The sequence below is a fragment of the Montipora foliosa genome, chromosome 3 (assembly GCF_036669935.1).
Source record: "Montipora foliosa isolate CH-2021 chromosome 3, ASM3666993v2, whole genome shotgun sequence".
NCBI lineage: Eukaryota > Metazoa > Cnidaria > Anthozoa > Scleractinia > Acroporidae > Montipora > Montipora foliosa.
Genome location: NC_090871.1, coordinates 21250346 through 21270345, shown reverse-complemented (window position 1 = coordinate 21270345; position 20000 = coordinate 21250346). Strand labels below are relative to the sequence as shown.

Here is a 20000-nt window from a genome sequence, read left to right as displayed (position 1 = left end):
AAACCGCTCTATTCTATTATTATTATTATTATTATTATTATTATTATTATTATTATTATTATTATTATTATTATTTATCACTTGTGCTTTTCTTTATTATTTCCTTCAGAATTGGGGTGAGCTTCCAAGTAATTCCGGTCAAGTGCAAGAATTTCTCGAATCTTTGAACAGTTTTGTTGGAATTCTTGGTGGGGCAAGAAGCAGCATGAAGGGAAGGTGAGCTTTACTTTATAATGCAATGAAGGTGGTCCGTTTATGGATAGGATCTGTTTACATTGAGAAGGTGAATGACGGAAGATCACATGCAGGTGTCATAGAAGTTAAATTGGATTTGCATCGATGGGGCTTAAACAACTTGAGCCGCCGTTATGTTTTGGCTGAATGTATCTTGAATCACCTGGAGTGCACACAGTCAGAGCAGCACTTAAGAGGCCCTTGATTCACCAAGCTAGCGAAACAGCGTTTTCATTGAGAAGTCAGAGGCTTAAAGCAAGGGATCGAAAAGTACATGCAATCAGACGCCAAGAGAAGCTTTAACAGCTTTGGCTGGATGGTCTTCATGCATGAATCGATGTGATTTTCGTTAAAAATAGTCACGTATTTTATATCACTACTATAACTGGACCAAGAGATCTTGTCAATAAAGACCATGCAGCTTCTGTGAAGATTCACCAAAATGCATGTTATCGCGCTCTTGCATATAAGTTCGACTGACAATCGGACAGTTCTGCTGATTTAGGAATTAGTAATAATTTGACCGGCTGATAGAAAACTATCTCACCCGCAAAAGTTGACGAAGTTTAGGCTATTAATGCGTGTATTGTGCATTCAATAGCCACATGCTAGGATATTTTTACCTCACAAATTATTCTATGATTTGTTTTTTAATTGGTAGGGTTCAACTCGGAGATCATGACTTGGGACCATTGCTGGATGGTCTGAAAAGGCCCTCAGATTATGTGCTTGCTGGTAAAGATTCATTCATCCTTTTTAACTGTCTTTACACCTACTCAAAACACGAAACTTTAAACATGGAAAATGAAGTTAAAAATCAAATTTACTTGTTTTTTTTTTTTTCAAAAATACTTAAAGTGTAAAAGAATAAATTTCATAATCGCTTGTTTTTGTTTTCAAATTTTCTGGGTGATGCCATCTTGAGTAACAGCTAGTGACGTGTTACTATCATTTCATGCCGCAACGATAGAGCAAGGGCATTCCTCGCTACAGAAATTTGGATGTGAAAATAGACAATCCAAATATTTTTTCATATGCTTTCCCAGACTTTTTTATGAAAAACACTCTAACAAAATTTTATTGATTTTTCCGATTTAAGTTATTCCTGAGTGAGAGCGGAGGCTCCCTTTAAAGACGCAATGAGTGGAGGTTATCCCTAGCCTGCGTGACTGGCTGTATTCTAGACGTGCGGAATAAAGTTTTGCAAAAACTTTGTTCGGGCACGCTTAGAATACCGCCAGCCAGGCAAGCTAGTCCATCCCATTCTCGCCATCATCAGCTGTATATCAGACGCTTGAAAACTAGCCTCGGCAGCCTCTGGATATTGCAAGCAAGGCACATTATATAAGTGTACCTGCATTGGATTTTGGTTCGGTTTCTCTCAGTTGACTTAAATTTGCCTGCACCACATGCTACATTTTGGATACATTAAAGTATGCGATCATTTCTCGTTTACCACTTATATAAGTGTTCCTTACAGCCATGTTAACGGGCTTACATGTATTTTGTGCAATCTTCTTGGTAGTTTCAAGGCACGAAAAATCCGACCCATAAATATGAATTGCGCCAGATTTGAATAACCACTCAAAACTGTACAACAACATATTAAAAAGAATTATATTGAAGCTAAAACAGAAAAAAAGCAAACTGACTAACTAAAGCAGGGAGCAAACAAAGGATAATTATATATAAACGGATTGCATTGAGGTAGTTTTTAAAAGAGTTGGCGTGGCCCTCTAGTTTACAACTGAACTGATAGGACAAAGGGCCATTTTTGCTCATGCTTCGTTTGTCAACGAAGGAATCTCATTTTCCTTGTTTGAGTTTCAAAACTCGTTATGAACTGAAGATTCCTTTGGAACATCTCAAATAACTGCAAAATAACACAATGGTCCCTTCTTAAGTGATTTAAATGTATTGTTGCTTTTCGGAAGTCCTCGGTATAAATCAATGGCAAACGGCACGGTAAAACTCCAAAGAAATGTTTTATTCCGAAAAGAAAAAACGACTTAAAAAAAAAGGAGAGAACTAAAAGCCTTCAAAAAAACCTTGCATCACCCCATGTCCGATTGGCCGAACGTTTGCGCGAAAAATGGCGTGTGCACCGCGGCTATCAATGTTGAGAAAACGCTAAAAAGGCCGCAAGGAAAGCTGCAGAACCAAAAGCTTTTAAATCCTTCTCTTCAGTTGCAACAAGTCTACTACTTGTCCAAAGCGAAAAACCGGTTCCTGTTTGTTCAGGTCTAATTCCCGGATGGGTAACCATCTGGGAATATCCTGTGTACTACGTCATGGGGAGTCAGGCTGGCATTGCATTCATCAACAGCTTGTCCCACCTGTAATAGCTGCAGGGAGCGCAGTTTCAATCAGAGTCCCCCTCTGTTGAGATTCTCCTTCACCTGGTTTCATCACAATTGGCAGAATCTTAACCCATTCAGCCCTGAAGCGTCACCCATTGACGAGTGCAATCGTCTGGCATTAGACAGAGTAAAATCTGTAAATCTCACTCTCAGCAACTAAAAGGGTTAATCTCCAGTTCTATGAGTGTTCATTTTCCTGCAAACAAGCTCTCATGAGAAAGTTTACATTTTTATTTAGCAATGGTATGTTATACGTGTAACTAGTAGATGAAGTGAGTAGCTCTATTCAACGACATTCCTAAGTCTTGTATTTAAATTCTTGCCTGTGACTTTTGTTTTAGCCAATAACCCTGATATAGTAGACAAGCTTGAGGGCCTCATAGCTCAATGGTCCAAAGTTATTGAGCAAGTTCTGGCTGAAAGTGAACAGGTATGATGTTATAAGTATCCTCTCTTATTATTTTGCTAAATTGTACTCATCGATGTATTGTTTTTCATATCGAAATGTGTAAATTACAACTTTACCTCAATGACTGACAAAAAAAAAACAAACAACAACAACAAAAAACAACAATTCATATTAATCGTAGCATGCTGAAAACCCCAAGTGGCATTCGGCTAGCGGTTGCCCATTTACGAAACTGGCATGGCGGAGAAAAATCCGACTGTTATTCAGAGCTGGATTTGAAGCTGGAAAATGCATATGCAATTCTAGCGCCCCAGTCACAAGATTAACTTCTTTCCAGATGGACGAGACTTTGTATTTAGAGGGACTTATCAGACGATGATTAATTGATATGATCGGGATTTGCCTTAAATCATCAAAGAGTTCATTCATAAGACATACTCTTCTGTAGATAGGTGTCTTTTCCACAGCTTCCCTTCTTAAGACTCTCTTTCAAATATTCTTTTCTCTTTACATAGATGAGAAAAGAAGCAGACGACATTGGTCCAACAGCTGAACTTGAGCACTGGAAAGAAAGAATGGCTAAGTTTAACGTGTATGTTTTTTTTCCGATCTTTATTTATACAGTTCTCAAAGAAAGGGAAATAGATTATTGATGTTCTCAAAAGCAACTGAAATTTTTCTATGATAGGACATAAAAAGAATTTTATTGTCTTCTGGCCTAGCCGTTTTGCTCTGTAAAATTATACTCGTCAAAAGAGTTGTTTCAAATTAATTGAAGGGACAACAAAACGGACTGAAAAGTTAGGAAAATTAGCTCAGGCTTGGGTAACATTGTATTGAAATTAACTCATGGAAAAAATCATATCTGGAAGAATTTTGTCAAGTTCAGTTTTTCCTACACAATTTTCCTTTCTCTGTACGTGTCTAGAATGCACAGAGAGGAAGTACCATTCAGATAACTTTCAGTGTGTATGGCTACTGTATCATTAAACAAGAGAGCCATGAACTTAATGAAAAATTTGCTGCCAGGTACAGGCTGGTGTACACTTACCCTATTCCAAGATGACTGCCTTTTGAATATTTTTATTTACTTCAGATGAACCTAGTTTAATGGCAGCTCCTCCTCCCGCTAGTCTTCAAATGACAGACCATTCATTCAAACTAGAAATCAGAAAGTTATGGGTGCACCACCTAGGCCCAAAACATTAAAGCCTAATCCTAAACACAGTAGAGCTATTCCCTATACTGATCCATTCTCGGAGACCAAGGGGCAGTCAATTGGCACGGGGCGAGAAAATCACGGGCAAAATCGGGACTGGCTTATTATTTAACCCAGTCCGATTTTTCCCGTGATTTTCTGGCCCCGTCCCGACTGACTGCACCCGAGTCTCCGATGATGATACTGATCCAAAGAAATTAAAGGATTAAAAAAAATTAAAAGAGTTGCATGGCATCTGCATATCTTCATTATTCCGTACGTATGCAAATGTAGAGCCCTCCAACCAGGCACGAAGGGCGTATTTGAATAGCTACGTAAAATACATAAATGTTGTAGCGACCATTTTGGAACAAATTGTATAAACTTTTAAGAATTTTATGCTGTTTTTTGGGTAGCCTTGTAGACCAGGTCAAGAGCCCTCACTGTAAAGCTACTGTTGGAGTTTTGCGTGCTGCAAAATCAAGAAGTCTTAAACACTGGAATGACCTGGTTAGTGCTCTCGTGTTTTTGTTCCATGTTTTAAATGTGTTAATGTTGCAATTAATAATTGACGGGATATAATGGACCTCTTTGGCTTGTACGTTTTGTTTTTAATTTCAGACAACATGATGTTACTCTACGGAACAGTTTCTTTCAAATGTCGTCTTATGCACGTGCATGTGTGTGCATAGCTTAGGAAAAATTCCCTTGGGAACATCACCTGGTCTGAAATAGCAAAGCAAAATGTACAAGCTAAAGAGGTCCATTGGACATTATTCTCTTTCCAGGATAAGAGAATAACAGACGCTGCTAATGAAGCCAAGGATAACGTGAAGTACTTGTACACTCTTGACAAATTCTTTCGACCTTTGATAAAGAGCTGTCCGGTATGTTTCTTTTTTGAGGATTTTATTTTTTAAGCTTCAAAATGTCAAGACCTGACGCAACGATTGATGAGTACATCTTTAGTAAAATGTTCTATACATGGCTGTGGCCTGCAGACTCGTGTATTGTCCACACTCAAGTGAATCACATTAATACCAATGGTGGAGAATAACTCCATATATTTTCAATCTTTTGGTTGGTTATAAACTCATGTGAGCGTCTTTTTCACGGGGAGTCAAAGTTGAAGATAGTGCAGTCTTAAATTCAACACTAGGGACCTTAAGATCTCAAGCTCTGGTGTCAACATTGTTCCTCCCACTTCAGTTCCTGAATAGTTGGGGTAGTTTATAGAGGCTCGACGAACTAGACTAATGACGAAAAAGTTTGGAAAATGCAAACTTGTTATTTTGAACGACGATTTCGTTGGCTTCTCCGTTGTTGATCTCAAGGTCCCTACTTTCAGAAACGTGAAAACGTGAGTTAACCGACTTGAGAAAGAGGCTGTTTACCACACTCGGAAATGACCTGTTGCATTGTTGAGCTTTTAGTGTGTTGTGATGGGTTTTTTTCAGTTTGAGTTTGATACTGAACTAAAGCTTAGGCCGACTCAGGGTTTCCTTCACAACTCATTTATTAAACTTGATTTATCCAACAGACAGAAATGGTTGAACACATCCCAAGTCTCATGAATGCCATCAGAATGATTCACAGCATCTCTCAGTATTACAACACCTCAGAGAGAATGACGTCCCTGTTCGTAAAAGTCACAAATCAGATGATAACGACTTGTAAGGCTTACATAAACAGAGACGTAACCAAAATATGGGAACACACAAGGTGAGAAAGTTTGTATGTATAATATCTGTGTAACGCCATTATTTCGGTTAGTTACTGTGTGAAGAGAAATGAAGGACGTATACCTAGCGGGACTCAGTCGGCCATACTACTTGGTAAGCAGTTTACAATAAATTAGGGAAACTATAGATACTTCTCTTCAGAATCCGCTCAAGTCCTTACACTTCAATTATTCGAACATTTAAACCAACAACCTCATACACGCTTCTCCAGCGATTTACTAGCTCAGAGCCGATACCTGGTTGGCGGGTAGTAACGGACCACGTGATCTGCTTGTTTTGGTCATGTTCTGGAGGAAGCTTGGCTGGCGTATGCAGTCCAGGCAAAAACCTGTACAGGAACGGGGAAAGATGTCATGAATTCAAACCGATACTGAAGTCACACAGAGTATGTGAAACGGGGTTTTATACTTTGTGGCTTCACAGCTGAACGTTTAGCAGATTAGTTTGAGTAATGGATAGTAAGGGAATATTGTACGAAAAACAAAGCTGAATAACGCATTCTTTGAAATGCGAAATGACACTGCATATTTTAGTCAAATTTGTTTTCTGAGCTCTCAACTGTAGACTCTTGAAATCTTAAAAGCGTTACAAGTAGATTTAAACGACAAACTGTTACGCCAGCAGTTTTTGTATTCTTTGCCTCTCAATGTGTTTTTATATTAGGGAGGTGTTGTCTGGAAGACTGAATGAGTGTATCCGACTCAATGAAGAATACCAGAAATGCTTTCATCGAACAAAGCAGAAGCTGCGAGAGAATCCTAGCGAGCGACAGTTTGAATTCAGGTAAAGCAATGTACTAGAGCGCTTTTAATTGAGTGTCGAAAGTAATTAGCGAATTGCTTTGCTTTTTGCATTACTTCACTCAGTGATTGGTTGAAATTTCTCGCGCCACTTTTTCAACCAATCAGAAGAGAAACCAAAACCAATCGTGGCTCGCGTGTGCACATTTTCCCGCGCTTTGTGTCGGTTACGTGTAATTACTTTGAGTTTTGATTGGTTTAAAGGATTGTCTGCGTCCTTTTTGGTTGGCCAAAGTAATTACTTTGGTTTTGGTTTTACGACAAACCACTCTATTTGGAGATCTAGTGGTACTGATGGTGAAATTAGGATGCAGCATTTGTAATATTGAAACGCACTTTATAAAACTTTGCGAAGGACTTTTCTGTAATTCTTTCCGACATAAATTTCAGGAATGCAAATCACCGAGTCGTTGATCTCTAGTGCCACCCAATCTATTCGCCCTACATGTATTAGGCCACGTCACGTCCTTTCAGAAAAAAGAGTAGAGGACCTCGTTCCTGTTACGAGGACGACGTCCCTGACAGATATTGTCTATGATACAGGATTGTTAGAAATAAGATGCACAGCCGATTTTAGCAAATGTCAATAAAATTTTCCTTACCTTCAATTTTTGTCCGGAAATGTTGGCCATAAGAAACGTTAGCAAGTGTCCCCCAAAATTTCTTCTTAAAGGAAACATAAATTGTTTTGATAACCTTAATCTAAAATAACTGTAAACAAACCTCCTGCTTCACTTTTAGCGTGCATCTCATTACTTGCAATCCTGGACATAAGTGGCCCTTGAGGGGGAAGGGAGGGGAAAGGGGCCTTGGGTCCATTGAACAGAATGAAGACTCCGTATTCGCAGCTTGCTTTGGTTTAGTCCCCTAGGGTCCTGTCCCTCTAAAAAAAAAGTGCTCCCTGTAAAAAAAGGTGCTATGTCTTTGGCGAAGGATCGCGGCCTCCCATCCTGAACAGCACGTGGTTATCGACGCTAAGCAGAGTGAGAAAATGTCTAAAGTGGAAAATGTGGGTTTTGATTTACTACGTGTACCTCCCGGCTGGTAATCAAGTGATCTAATGTCATTAAATCATTGTACAGAAATTGAGAAGTGTTTTTCCTTTATGAAACCTAGTCATACAAATGCTTCACAAAGCCAATCGCTGCTACTATTTCTTTCAGTGAGAATTACATCTTCGGAAAATTTGACGCCTTCTGTAAGCGGCTTGAAAAGATTGATGACATGTTGAACACAATGGAAAATCTTGCCGGTCTCAACAACATTAAAATCGAGGTGGGTTTTACTTGGCTTACATTATTGCAACCAAATCCTTTATGTAAAAAAAAATCTCTATCTTTAATTTATCTATGTTTATTTCTATCTTAATTTGTGGCATTGCATCAAACTGAAGCCAATCTACTGAACGTTTCCATTCTTTTTAGGGAATGGAGACCATGATTGTTCGATACAATTCAATTGTCACAAGTGTTAAGAAGAAAGGCTATGATCTGCTCGATCACAGAAAAGGAGAGGTATGAAGAGGCATATCATGAAAGTGAATCCAGTGGAGTATTGTTTTCCTTTTTAAGTTGCTTCAGGCGCGGGGAAAAGACCCCTCGTTACTGAGTGAAATCTCTGTTAGCCACTATCACAAATACCATAATACCTTTTGTTTGTCCCTCCAAAAACTTGCATAAGCATTGTTTTTATTTTTTCTTGGGACCTGCAATGGTACCAAGAGAAACTGGAAACAATGCTTAAGGTGATTCCCTTGTTCTGAAATGCGCAACCCTACTGCGCATAATATCTTGCGTCATTTGCGCGCGCATTAGCTCGCGCACATTGATAAAATGGCGGGTTTTAGTTGACGCCAAGCTTAAAGTGCCCATAACCTAAAAAGTTTTATTTTCCTATTTGAAAGCCCATATTAAAAAATGAACTTTGGCGAAAGAATTTTCAATTCCAGCGAGGGGCGAATTTTCTACGATTTTTTCAATCCTACTTTTATTTGGTACACCCTTTCCGCTGGTTAGGACTTCACGGGCTCGCCGTGACGTAGATTAAGGAATGCTTGTTGGCGTGGGTCTTATCTTTTCTTACTAATCAACCCCAAGGTATCGCTCAGCGATCGTTTTTGGTATTTTTCAGTCAAAAAAAAATCAATCATGCCTATATTTATCATCAAGGAAAGTGCCTCTGAATCTGGAAGTGAATAAACTGGCGATTTAAAAAAAAGAATCTGAGGCTAGTAGTTGCCGGTCTCGACGAGTCAGCCAGCGCTAGCACTGAAACCCAGAACTACACGGAACCCTACGTGGAAGAACCATTAGCAGACGAAGAATGGCTGTTAAATTACAGAAAAGAACAAGAGGATAAGGAAGGTCTCGCGAGGGAATTAAAGTCAACGCATATGTCTGTTCCTGTAAGCGAATCTCATCCGCCTACAACGATCTTTTCGTTTTGCTGTCCATACAATACTGAAAGTCATACTCTTTGAAGTGAATCTAGCACAGTGAAGAAGTTTTACCGGGCTTCTTTTTACCAAGACAAAATCTGCAGCCGTTTTTCCTTCTTTTTTGAGGTATTGCGTTTTGCGAGTCGAAGGATTCCTACGTATACTTATTCTTTTTTTAGGATCAGCTGTGTTGTTACATCGAGTGGTTACGCATCTTTTAGGCATTTTCAAGGGAATTATTCCTTACTATACTGTTTATATCGCTATTCCTTTTTCACTTGAAGTCACGCGTTCCTTAATCTACGTTACAGCAGTATTGTGACCGGGAAGAATCGATAGAAGACTAAGGCGAATGGTGAGCCAAAATGGCGGCAAATTTGATCGTTTTCTAATTTCATTTTTAATTCGCGTTTTTGGAAAATCGCAATTTTTTTTTTCCGCGAAACGTCTATGAGATATGTGTAGATTCAGATGGCTAAGTGAGAAAAATTAGGTTATGGGCACTTTAATCTATCAAGGAATCGCTATTTTCTCCTGAATGAGCACGGTGAGCCCCCATTTTTAATGATGTTATGTACTCGTAGAGGGTACACGGAAAACATTTAAGGAGAAAAAAAATTGGATAGTAGAAGTTGCAGTATTTATATATGAGTTTGAGGTGATGATGAAGCGGTCCAATTTGCTTGCATTGCTATGCAAGATTGAGCAGTTTGAAATCACTTTACTAAAGATTTTAGCCAGGACAAACAAGTTTTCAGTAATATTCAGTTGCTTTACCTATACAACAACAATTTTTCCGGTTGATTAAGTTTCGAACGCTTCTCGCGCGTAATTCGGTAAAAGAACGCTGGAAATAAAGGGCATACAGCGCGTAAACAAGCACGGTGACCCCATCATTTAATTACATTTTTTGAATGTCCTGTGCATGAATATCAATTGTGCTAGGTTTGACAAAAATCTGGATAGTACGTCATTTTCAAGGGAATCACCTTAAGCAAAATTTTGGAGGGAGTATTATAATATTTTTGATATTGGCCAATTGATCTATTTTTATACGTTTCATTGTGTTATGTTTAGCCTGTTCCAGGCTCTCGGATAGTAGGGTCGGCACGAGCAGAAAGGGGACGCCAAAACAAGACACGCGCGGGATCCACACTCGTTTTCTCATATTTGCGCTTTCCCTACTATCTCAGAGCCTGGAAGAGGCTATGTTTTGTTACGATGTAAGGGAGGATCCCCCTTCGTCACATTGCCTTGAGAAGCATTAGGCAAGCAAACAACCTTACATGTACTTCTCACGAAAAGGCAATTAGTTGTCTTGAAAAGAGCGAAAACGTGATTTTTCTTTCTTTGACGCAATCCTTCATACGATTCTTTCTTCTTCGTGATATCTTTTGCAGTTCGACAGTGACTATGAGGAGTTTAAGCAAAGCATCGACGGCCTGAAACAGCAGCTGCAATTATTTGTTGACTCTTGGTTTGAAAAACCACTCTCAGTAAGTTCTGTTCCGATCAGTTATTTCTTATAAAATGAAGCCCAGAGATGAGATGAGAAATCTATAAAATAAAGAACTGTTAGCGATTTACCTATCAACGAACGGGCAAATGATGTAAAATGAACAGTGGGATATAGTTTGTTTGTTTTCATTCAGTAGACAAGGAATTCAACATTGTCAATATCCAAGAAGGTGAAGTATAACAAATAGTTATGCATAACATCTTATGGACTACTTCCGTAACGTAACCCCAATCTTTCTTTGGGCTTACTCTGTACTTCAGACTTAATTTAACTCAAGTTAAAGATGGCTCAAGCCAGCTTCAAAGCTTTCAAGTAACTGTTTTTCTTTAATATTAGGAGGTTTGGCACTACAACGCTGTATCACATATAAGCAATGTTATGGTACCTTTCCCGTTGCCAGGGTAACTTATTACGTTGCTATTATGACCACATCTGGTTCAGCAATTATCGGTGTTTCATTTGGTACCATAACATTGCTGTTACGTGATACCTTGTGTAGTGCCAATCTTTCTAAAGAGAGGGTCTCTTCAAAGTGTAATGAAGCTATCACTTTGCCTCGCATCTATGCCTCGCAGATTGTGAAGGACAAGTCTTTCTGGATTTTATTTGAAATCTTTAAAATAAGATTAGGTTTTCAACGTTAGGAACATCAAATAAATTCAACAAGAATCGAATTTCCTTTTGCCAGTTTTCTTTCTTTGAGGCCTTAGTAAGTTCATATCTACTTTGAGAAATTGTCAGCCAGTAATGACCAAAAGTGTTCTAGGACATTAATTTGTAAGTTTAACCTGCGAAAGGTCAAGAAAGGATGACAGGATTTGAGATTGGTTGGGTTAATAAGTGTCATCGTAAAGATGTTCTGTAAACAGTGATAACGAAATAATTAACAATTATTCACCTAAATGGGGGTGAATAGTACTTAGATAATCATCTCCGAGTTAGCCAATCCGCGCGGGCGGAGAGCACTATTCACAATGTGTGGTATATACTTATAAAGAATACTTTAAATTTGGACTTCCATTAAAGCATTGGTCCATATACATCTATAACTGTTCGCGCGAAAACCGCCCTTCACCCGTTTTTCGGGTCTGCAACTTTTTAGACAACCGTATACAGTATCTCACGTGCAGAGCAAGGCCTAGACAAACGCAGAAAATCAGTTAGGAGTTGCTCACGTTTAAAATTGCTCTTTTGACTTCGCAACCAGTTTTTCACGTCCGGCGAACGGCATGTACAAATTGCGAGCCAGCGAGATACGCGAGCCCAACGTGCGTGGCACGTGAGCTATGTTTTATGACACATTAAGCCTAAAGAGGTTTAGGATTAGGGCTGAAGGTTAAATCGTGAAACTACGTTTGTGACATTTTAATTGCAAAGTGCTTGACGTTGAAAATTTGCTTGTAGTACTTTCAGCTTTTCACCCATTTTTACTTGATGCACTAATCTCTTTTGTTCTTAAGTTGGTACTCATTAGCATGCTAGCCTAATTACTTTTTGCCAAGAGTATAAGTGGTCGTCAATCTCATATTTTAAATTTTTATCCAGACCCTCAGGGCTCTAGAATTGCTACAAAAGTTTGAGAACATAGCTGGAGTTCAGCTGTATCTCCATGACAAGTATCAAAGGATTCTGTTTCAGTATGGAAGGTACATATACTTCAAAATCTCTTTTAGAGTTTTTTTTTTTTCAATCTTATGTCGAAAGGAACTGCGTGGTTGCATGATTTGGTTTTGAAATACTGGCGTGGTCGTTACCCTAAAATCTCGCGCCATTTTGCCAACCAATCTGGGGCAAATGTACAGCAGTTGCGGCATGCTTGCGTTAGTTTTCCCGCGTCTCTGGAAAATTTGTGCTCTCATTCCCCTCCAATCAACTGACTGCATCGGTTGCGATTCGAGAAAGTTATTTTTACTTTGGCTTTGTTTTTCTGCCGGGAACTTTCCGGTTGACCGAAAACTTAAACAACAACAACAACAACAACAACAATATACCTTACTAATCACCCTGATGCTTCCGTCTCAAAAACCAATTCCCAGCCATTTCCATTTGTTTCCCCTCTCTGTTTCCTCTTCAGTTCAATCCAAGTTTAGTGGCGAGAATTGGATGCATCTTTTTACTGTAATTCACGTTTGTATCCTTCTGATAGGGACCTTGAGACTTGCAGAAAACTGTACCAGAAACAGAAGAATGACCCACCCATTTTGCGCAATCTTCCACCGGTGAGGCTGGTCTAAGAGTTATACATTACATTCCCAAAACAATACATCAAATCACCTGAAGAGTGAAATGTTCTTCTTTTTCGTCGGTCGTCCATCGATATTCGATGATGACTGGAGTGCCAGGTTCCACAGAGGCGCTTGAGGCTACGAGGCCAGTTTGTGACCAACAAAGGTCGTCCGCAGTTGCAGCATGTTAGTCCTGTTGTTGCAACAACAGGGCGAGTCACATGGCATATTTGAAAACACCGGTACTCGTGTTCCCGTTTCCCACCGGAGTTAAGTCTTGTTGGAATGAATTAATGTATGGATAGATGGCCTCCTGAGAATGCCTCATGTAGGGCGCGCTCTTCCCACCTCTGCGGTCGTAGGCAGGATGAGCTTCAGTCTATTTTCAACCTAACCCAAGGGTTTTCCTCCTAATCAAAGTCGGCTGCCAGCGAATAACATGACTGTCGTGTTAGTTGTGGTGTTAGATACCTTGTAAGGGTCCTTGTGTCCTATATCTTAGAATAAATCTCGAAGTCTTACCGTTGATCCGATCAATGTTTTTGTCGTAGGTGGCTGGTAAAATAACATGGGCTCGACAACTTTTTAGAAGGATACATGAACCAATGAAGGTGTTCAAGATGTATCCAGAAATTTTAAAAGTAAGTAGAAATGATGAAATCAAGACTTGCTCACACTAGGTTACTAAGGCGCTTTGGTCAGCGGAAAGTTTAACAACGTCAAAACCCGACGCGAATTAGCTATGTGGGTGTTACCTTGGTCGAAATAATTTCTTTGTCGGGGTCTTATAAGGATCATGCGTAATGATGTTTTTTGACGCTTACTAGTCACTGTGATCCAAACCCATAATTTTTTTTTTCGTGAGCGGTGTAATTTTTCAGAGCAAACCCAATAATAAATAAAGAAGGGTGGCTTAAGTAGATTGCGCTATATCGTTGTATTGAATCACACTTGATCCTAACACTAATGAGACAACGCTTTTTGCCTCCTTTTTCAACCCAGTTTAAAGGGCAGTGTCACGCTATTTTAGTCCAACTTCAAAACACTGAAAGACGTCTTTGCATCAATGAAGACCAAAAAATAATGCTGTATTTTTGTTGCCAATAACCATTGAAGTTTATTGAAGCTAATCTTTGTTGTTTGCACCCGAGGATGGAGAGGATGTAAATGGATTGAAACTTGAAAAAACTGGAGAGAGTTTTTTCACGTTTGGAGACGATGTCTTCAGAAAGTCGCCAAAAATTAAATCCGAATACCTCTTCGTTCCATAAATACATTTCGTATCTTCTTAGTGGGTTGTCAGGAGTGTTGTATGTGTGAGCTAAATTACTAAGATTTAGATTTTTACCCAGTTTTGACCTAAAAACAGCAAGTTTAGCATGGCAGTGCCCCTTTAAAAGTGGCTAGGTACTGTTCGTAATGATCTGATCAAGACTCAGGGGTTTGCTTCACATTACTTATAGGGAGAAGATGCCAAGAGGATCATTCGCATTTATAACAAAATGGCAGCCGTGCTTGTAGAATTTGAGGTACATGGTGATTTCAAGATTGTCGAAATTGCATGGAAATGTTCTTTGTTTGATAGCGCTTAAGTATTGAGTTTAGGTAATTTGTATTGAGTGGAAGTTGGAATTGAACTAAAGGTGCCCACGGCGATCCCCATTGACTTCGACATGGCGTACACCACCTGTATCGTGCAGCACTGATGTATGGAGTGGGTAGAAAATGCACCTCATTTTACTTAAATGTATAAATGCCGCTTTCCTAAAATATCTGTTGCACAGGCCTCAAGCAGCCTTGGCGGTGAACTGCTCAAAGCCCCAGCAACTATAAGTATGAAACAAAATGTTTACACATTTGTTCTTGCATAATGTACAATGAACTGTTCAGCATGTGTATGTCATGTATAGACAGGCCTTTAAGTGGTACGTTGGTGCACCTTCCGTTCTTAATGACACCGGGTTCAGAGCTGAAAGAAATATACCGACTGACTTTCCTGTTTCCTTGTTATCTTTTTACTTAAGGCATGTTCCGCTATTATTAGCGTTATGCTGCTGAGGATTACTTTGAATTCCTAATGGCATGCAGTTTGCTATTGGTTGACATTTGTTGCAATTCATGGCCTTTTTTCGTATATTTTTTTCCTTTCTGTTGCTAGCTACTTTATCATCGTGGATGGTTCCGAGCAGTGGAGGCTGCTAAAAGTGGGTTGCATGCTTCACTTTTGGTTAGGCACCCAGAAACCAAGGTAAATAGTTCCTTCAAAACTCTACATTTTACTGAATTGTTGGGTGACTTTGAAACCGCTGACCTGTATGTTCAGAAATGCACGTGATTAGATGCACGCCTAATTTTGATATCAGGGACTTTAAGATCTACGACGCGGTCGTCAATTTTAAAGACCACAAAACAAGAATATTATTGTTTAAAAGAGGAAATATCATCGTGCTGCACGCATTTTAGCACCTATTTTTGCGGTACTCTGCTCAACAGCGACGTGAAATCACCAAATTTGAGGCTCGATAACGCGAGCGCACAAATGTGAATCTCTGGAACCGCTCGTGGAGTTTTATTCTTAGTATACTTTGCCCACGTTGCACGGACGCGAACGAGATGGCCTACCCGCGAGAAACGTACGATAGTGCAAAGTTGTATTTTGAGGTGACGTTTTCGTCGACTTCACAGTCGTAGATCTTAAGTCCCTATTCAACACGAAGTGTCCCTTTAGTGTATGCATTTGCATGCTACCACTTTGTGGCGCTTATCAAAACCGTCGTGTATCTTATTACAGTAAGTGCTTTTTCTGAACATATCTGTATGAAACTGACCCAACTTGTTCAACTAGATTGAGTAATATAGGCTCAAAATATAGGGAATCTTATCACCACACTCAGTTATGTAAAGTTATCGAAAGAATGTAATGTTACCTGACTGTCGGAATTGTCATCGTGAAAGTCGTTAATACCAGGTCTTCATGCGCTCAAGTTATTGTACTTATGATCTGCTCTCTTTTTCTTAATTGTTAGAAACTCTTCGTGAACTTCGATCCCCAAATTCTCGAGTTAATTCAAGAAGCAAAATGCATGCAAAGGCTAAGCCTTGAGGTGAGGTCAAGGTGTACCATGTTTTGTAACCTTTTAAATATTGTTTTCTATGTGCCGATTGTGCGATTGCTCAAGTATTTTTTGTGCGTCCGCCCCTCGTACGTGCTTTTACCTTAGTCATATAGAAGTACTCAACTTTTGCTCCAAACTCCAAAACTCTTGAAAGCCAACGGTTTAACAGTATCGCACAAAAAGGCGATATCTCAAACTTTAGCGGATATTGAGTACAGAGCCAGCAAGCATAATCTTAATTTCCGTTTAGTTTAAGATCCTTTCTTTTTTGACTGCCCGGAACTTAGCCCACGCCCTTTCCTGTTGTAATACGCTGGTCTACTATATTTATGCTGAAGAAGATAATTTTGACCCGAGGGGCTTCTTTGGGTATTTATTGGTTTGTTCATGCTTTTGTAGATTCCAAAGGCGGCACAAGTAATGTGCATGAAAGAGGAGCAATTCAAGACTTGTAATAACAGGTTGGTAAAACCTTGGTAAGACCTTGGTATTTAATATTGAGCGCATGGCTCCCTTTTGAAAAGAGCTCTAAGGTTACGAATAAAGCGAGAAAGGTATAACAACATTACTGAGGAACAAAATGAAGGCAATTTCTGAGTTCACACGAGCCTCGTTTTAACGAGTGAAGCCTTAGTATTTATAATTTTCATTCTATTTTCGTCAAATTACTGTTACCGCCTTTGCAAATCCTTGGATCTAGCAACAAGTGAATCCATGATAGATTCTTTCTATCTGTCAGCGTCAGCAAAGGAATATTTCAGAAAATATTTCACTTTGCTCAGGAAAAATGAAAGTACGCAGTTGCAAACAGACATAATTAAGAGTATTTGTGTCGAACACTCTTTTGTGACAGCTACAAAAGCGCGTTTTTTGATGATCGCTTCCTCGTTGACTTATTTTCTTTCTTTAGGTTGCAAGAAGTTTTGAAAGAATATGATGACGTTGTCTCAGGGATACCTGAGAATGTCCTTCCCCTTATGAAGCCTTTCACAAACCGTGTGGATGAGACAATAAAGCCTGGTCTTACCATGTTAAACTGGACATCGCTAAATGTGCATTCTTGTAAGTATTCGTAAAGACGTTTTAAGTCTTTTTACAGTGTTAAATGAGAACGAATTGTTTTCGAACGAAGCAACGGAGGCAAGCGATACAGGTGTGTGGTGAGGGACCGTTATTAAACTTGGTTCATACGCGCGAGGCTAACAATAACCCAAAGTGCAAGTACACTTGGAAACCATGTTCACACTTGATAAGAACGCAGACGAAGTGGAGTCCTTTTCCTAAGATGGCGAACAAGGCTAACGCCATCTTGGTTTGTTGAAGGCCCGCTCTGACTGGCTGCTCAAACTATGAATTAACAATTATTGGATGAGGTTGAGCATGTTAGCGATAATTATCAAGGCCAAAGTTTGTGTTATCTGCTGAAGCCGAAGGCTGAGGCGGATAACACAAACTGAGGCCTTGATAATTATCGCTAACATGCCAAAACCGGATTCAATAATTGTTTTATTATGCATATTCCTGAGCTGAGCTCCGCCATGACAAAACAGATCAAATAATAATATCCTTTGTTAGTATATACTAAAACAGTGGATAGCGTTGAACTCGCGCGCTGATTGGCTCGTCAAACTCCGAATATCCTGTGCTATTTACCTCCGAGCAACTCGGGAAAAAATGGCGTCCCGATTTGCATCCGTGAAAAGTGAAGAAAACATCCAAATTAATTTTTTGTGCTGTATATTATCTCACTGTTTTACTATATACTAAAACAACTATTCACCTCAGTGTCGGTGGCTAGCGTTGGATATTTACCTCGCCGCTTCGCGGCTCGGTAAATATCCACCGCTAGCCACCTCCCCTTCGGTGAATAGTTGTTAACTATTTTCCTCCAAGCAACTCGCGCAGGATTTACGCCCGAAAACATTGTAATCCTTGCAGGAAGAAATAAGTTAAACTCATCTTTTCCATTGCAATCCTGTCATACACTTACCAAATCTGAATTGCTTTTGTTTTATTCTTGGCAGATATAAACAGTATTCAAAAATCTGTTAAAGGGCTTGAAAGGCTGACAAAGGAGGTAAGTTATACGATTGACTGACAGTTGGAATTCCTTTTGGTTTTTTGCGGTTTGTCTAGTAGTGACGGTGGATAAAACCCTGTTCAGCGTACGGTTTGCAGTTTACATCACATTAAACGGAACCTATACAGTTCCACACTCTCGGTATAAAAGGCCAGAGACTGTTCGTACGGACAATGAACTTGGCATACGCCTTTTTGTGAAGTGTTTCGTCACCTTGAGTTCATCTACATCTTTGCCACAGTTGATTTTGGTATGATTGATCAGAAACATTAACCTGTGCTCACATAAGCTGATTGATACTTTACAGGTCAAAGACATACTGGATTGTAGGATAGAAGCTACTCTTGAAGGCATAGAGCTTACTCGACTGTGTGATTTACCAGAGGATGAAGCTGTCTGTGTAGAAGAATTTGTGAACGTGACGGAAAGAACATGCCAGGTGTCTGCTGAGTCTTTGTCCAGGTGCGTTGATTAAAGTTTCTCCCTCGATTGGAATGATCATTCCAACTTCATATTTAAGACATAATTTGTAGTTGAGGTGTTTCACTAAATATCCATTCTTTTCCATACATTCTTGGGATGTACTATGAATTCGCAATTTAGAGATCCCTGACGGGTTGAAATCTGATTGCTGGTTTTCTTAGAACGTCTGTGTGACTGCCCCCATGATTGCAGTCATTGTGATCACCTTAACTTAAAATCATTACTTTTGATTAGGGATTTTCCGTTTCACTTGAACAAAGAACACGCTCCTTTTTGTAGAATAGATCGTGAAATATTTCTGGGGATGACTGGTGAATTCTTGATTTTTTCCAATTGCGGCCAGAAAGTAAATATCCGCCTCCCTTAATTCAACGTTTCTTTTCGCCAATTCCCATTTCCCATTAAACGGCTGTAGGTAGCTCTCTTTGATATACAAAAAGAAAAAAACCAATGCTAACTACACTGTGTGTGAACTTTAGTGATCGCCATGAGTTGAAATCTCACGTTGAAAATACTATTAGTTGTCTTGGTAAACATCGAATGGAACGACAAAAGCTTAAGAGGATTGAATTGATAAGCTTAACTAATCTATATATGTTTGCATCTAATCATGCACCCCGCAACCACATGGTATTGCTACAGACAGACTGACAGACAGACAGACAGACAGACAGACAGACAGACAGACAGACAGAGACAGACAGCCTTTATTTTAGCAGGATGATAATAAAAGCTATGCAGCTTATAGGGTCGTGCATAAATACTAAACCTAAGAACAAAATATATGCATAACAAAGTAACAAAATCAAACTATCTAAAGTTAAATTATTAATAAACTATGACTAACTGTATATTATTTATATTATATGAAGTGCTTTGTGCATGAGCTTTAACAGAACAAGCTTATAACAATAGCTCAACGAATGCCAATCAGCTTGTATTAACACGTCCGACGATCTCGTATCCTTTGATAAGTTAAAAAGTATACTTGCCGCAATTTTTGTACGAAAATTAGACAAGGAAGAAACAAAATTGATAGGTGAGGTCACGAACGGTTTTTTTAGGGTACATGCGTAAACGAGGATACCAAAAGTTAACCTCTCCGGGCAGGGCGAAAAACCAACAAACTTTCGCGATCAAATCGATCGCGGGTTTTTCTACCACTGCGCCAAGCATGTACATGTTCTCTGTTTTTTTTCCAGGCTTAATCACTTGGTAGAATCATCTGTGAAGATCCTCCTGCAAACCCTAAAGGACAACTTAAGTCCACCAGAATTAACGGGCCTTGATAAAGAAAACTACCCATGTTTGTATCCGGAGTCTAAGCTAGCAAAGAACAACAAAGGAAACAGATGTTGGGAGTGCATGCCTTGTTCTTACTGGGCCTTGTTCATCTT

At 39.4% G+C, this 20000-nt stretch overlaps 1 protein-coding gene across 1 annotated transcript in view; it reads left to right on the top strand.

Moving 5' to 3' along the window:
* Positions 1-20000, top strand: part of LOC137997057 (dynein axonemal heavy chain 5-like) — a 102768-nt gene that overhangs the window by 14964 nt on the left and 67804 nt on the right. The window contains exons 10-31 of the mRNA XM_068842791.1: positions 110-216; positions 896-969; positions 2936-3024; positions 3519-3595; positions 4618-4711; positions 4990-5088; positions 5742-5923; positions 6607-6726; positions 7907-8018; positions 8168-8257; positions 10581-10676; positions 12245-12345; positions 12846-12918; positions 13476-13565; positions 14388-14453; positions 15083-15172; positions 15951-16028; positions 16440-16501; positions 16951-17102; positions 18065-18117; positions 18428-18582; positions 19806-20000. The exon at positions 19806-20000 is cut by the window's right edge and continues 139 nt beyond it. Of these exons, the coding sequence (XP_068698892.1) occupies positions 110-216; positions 896-969; positions 2936-3024; positions 3519-3595; positions 4618-4711; positions 4990-5088; positions 5742-5923; positions 6607-6726; positions 7907-8018; positions 8168-8257; positions 10581-10676; positions 12245-12345; positions 12846-12918; positions 13476-13565; positions 14388-14453; positions 15083-15172; positions 15951-16028; positions 16440-16501; positions 16951-17102; positions 18065-18117; positions 18428-18582; positions 19806-20000 (2255 nt within the window). The remainder of the gene's footprint in view (positions 1-109; positions 217-895; positions 970-2935; positions 3025-3518; positions 3596-4617; positions 4712-4989; positions 5089-5741; positions 5924-6606; positions 6727-7906; positions 8019-8167; positions 8258-10580; positions 10677-12244; positions 12346-12845; positions 12919-13475; positions 13566-14387; positions 14454-15082; positions 15173-15950; positions 16029-16439; positions 16502-16950; positions 17103-18064; positions 18118-18427; positions 18583-19805) is intronic.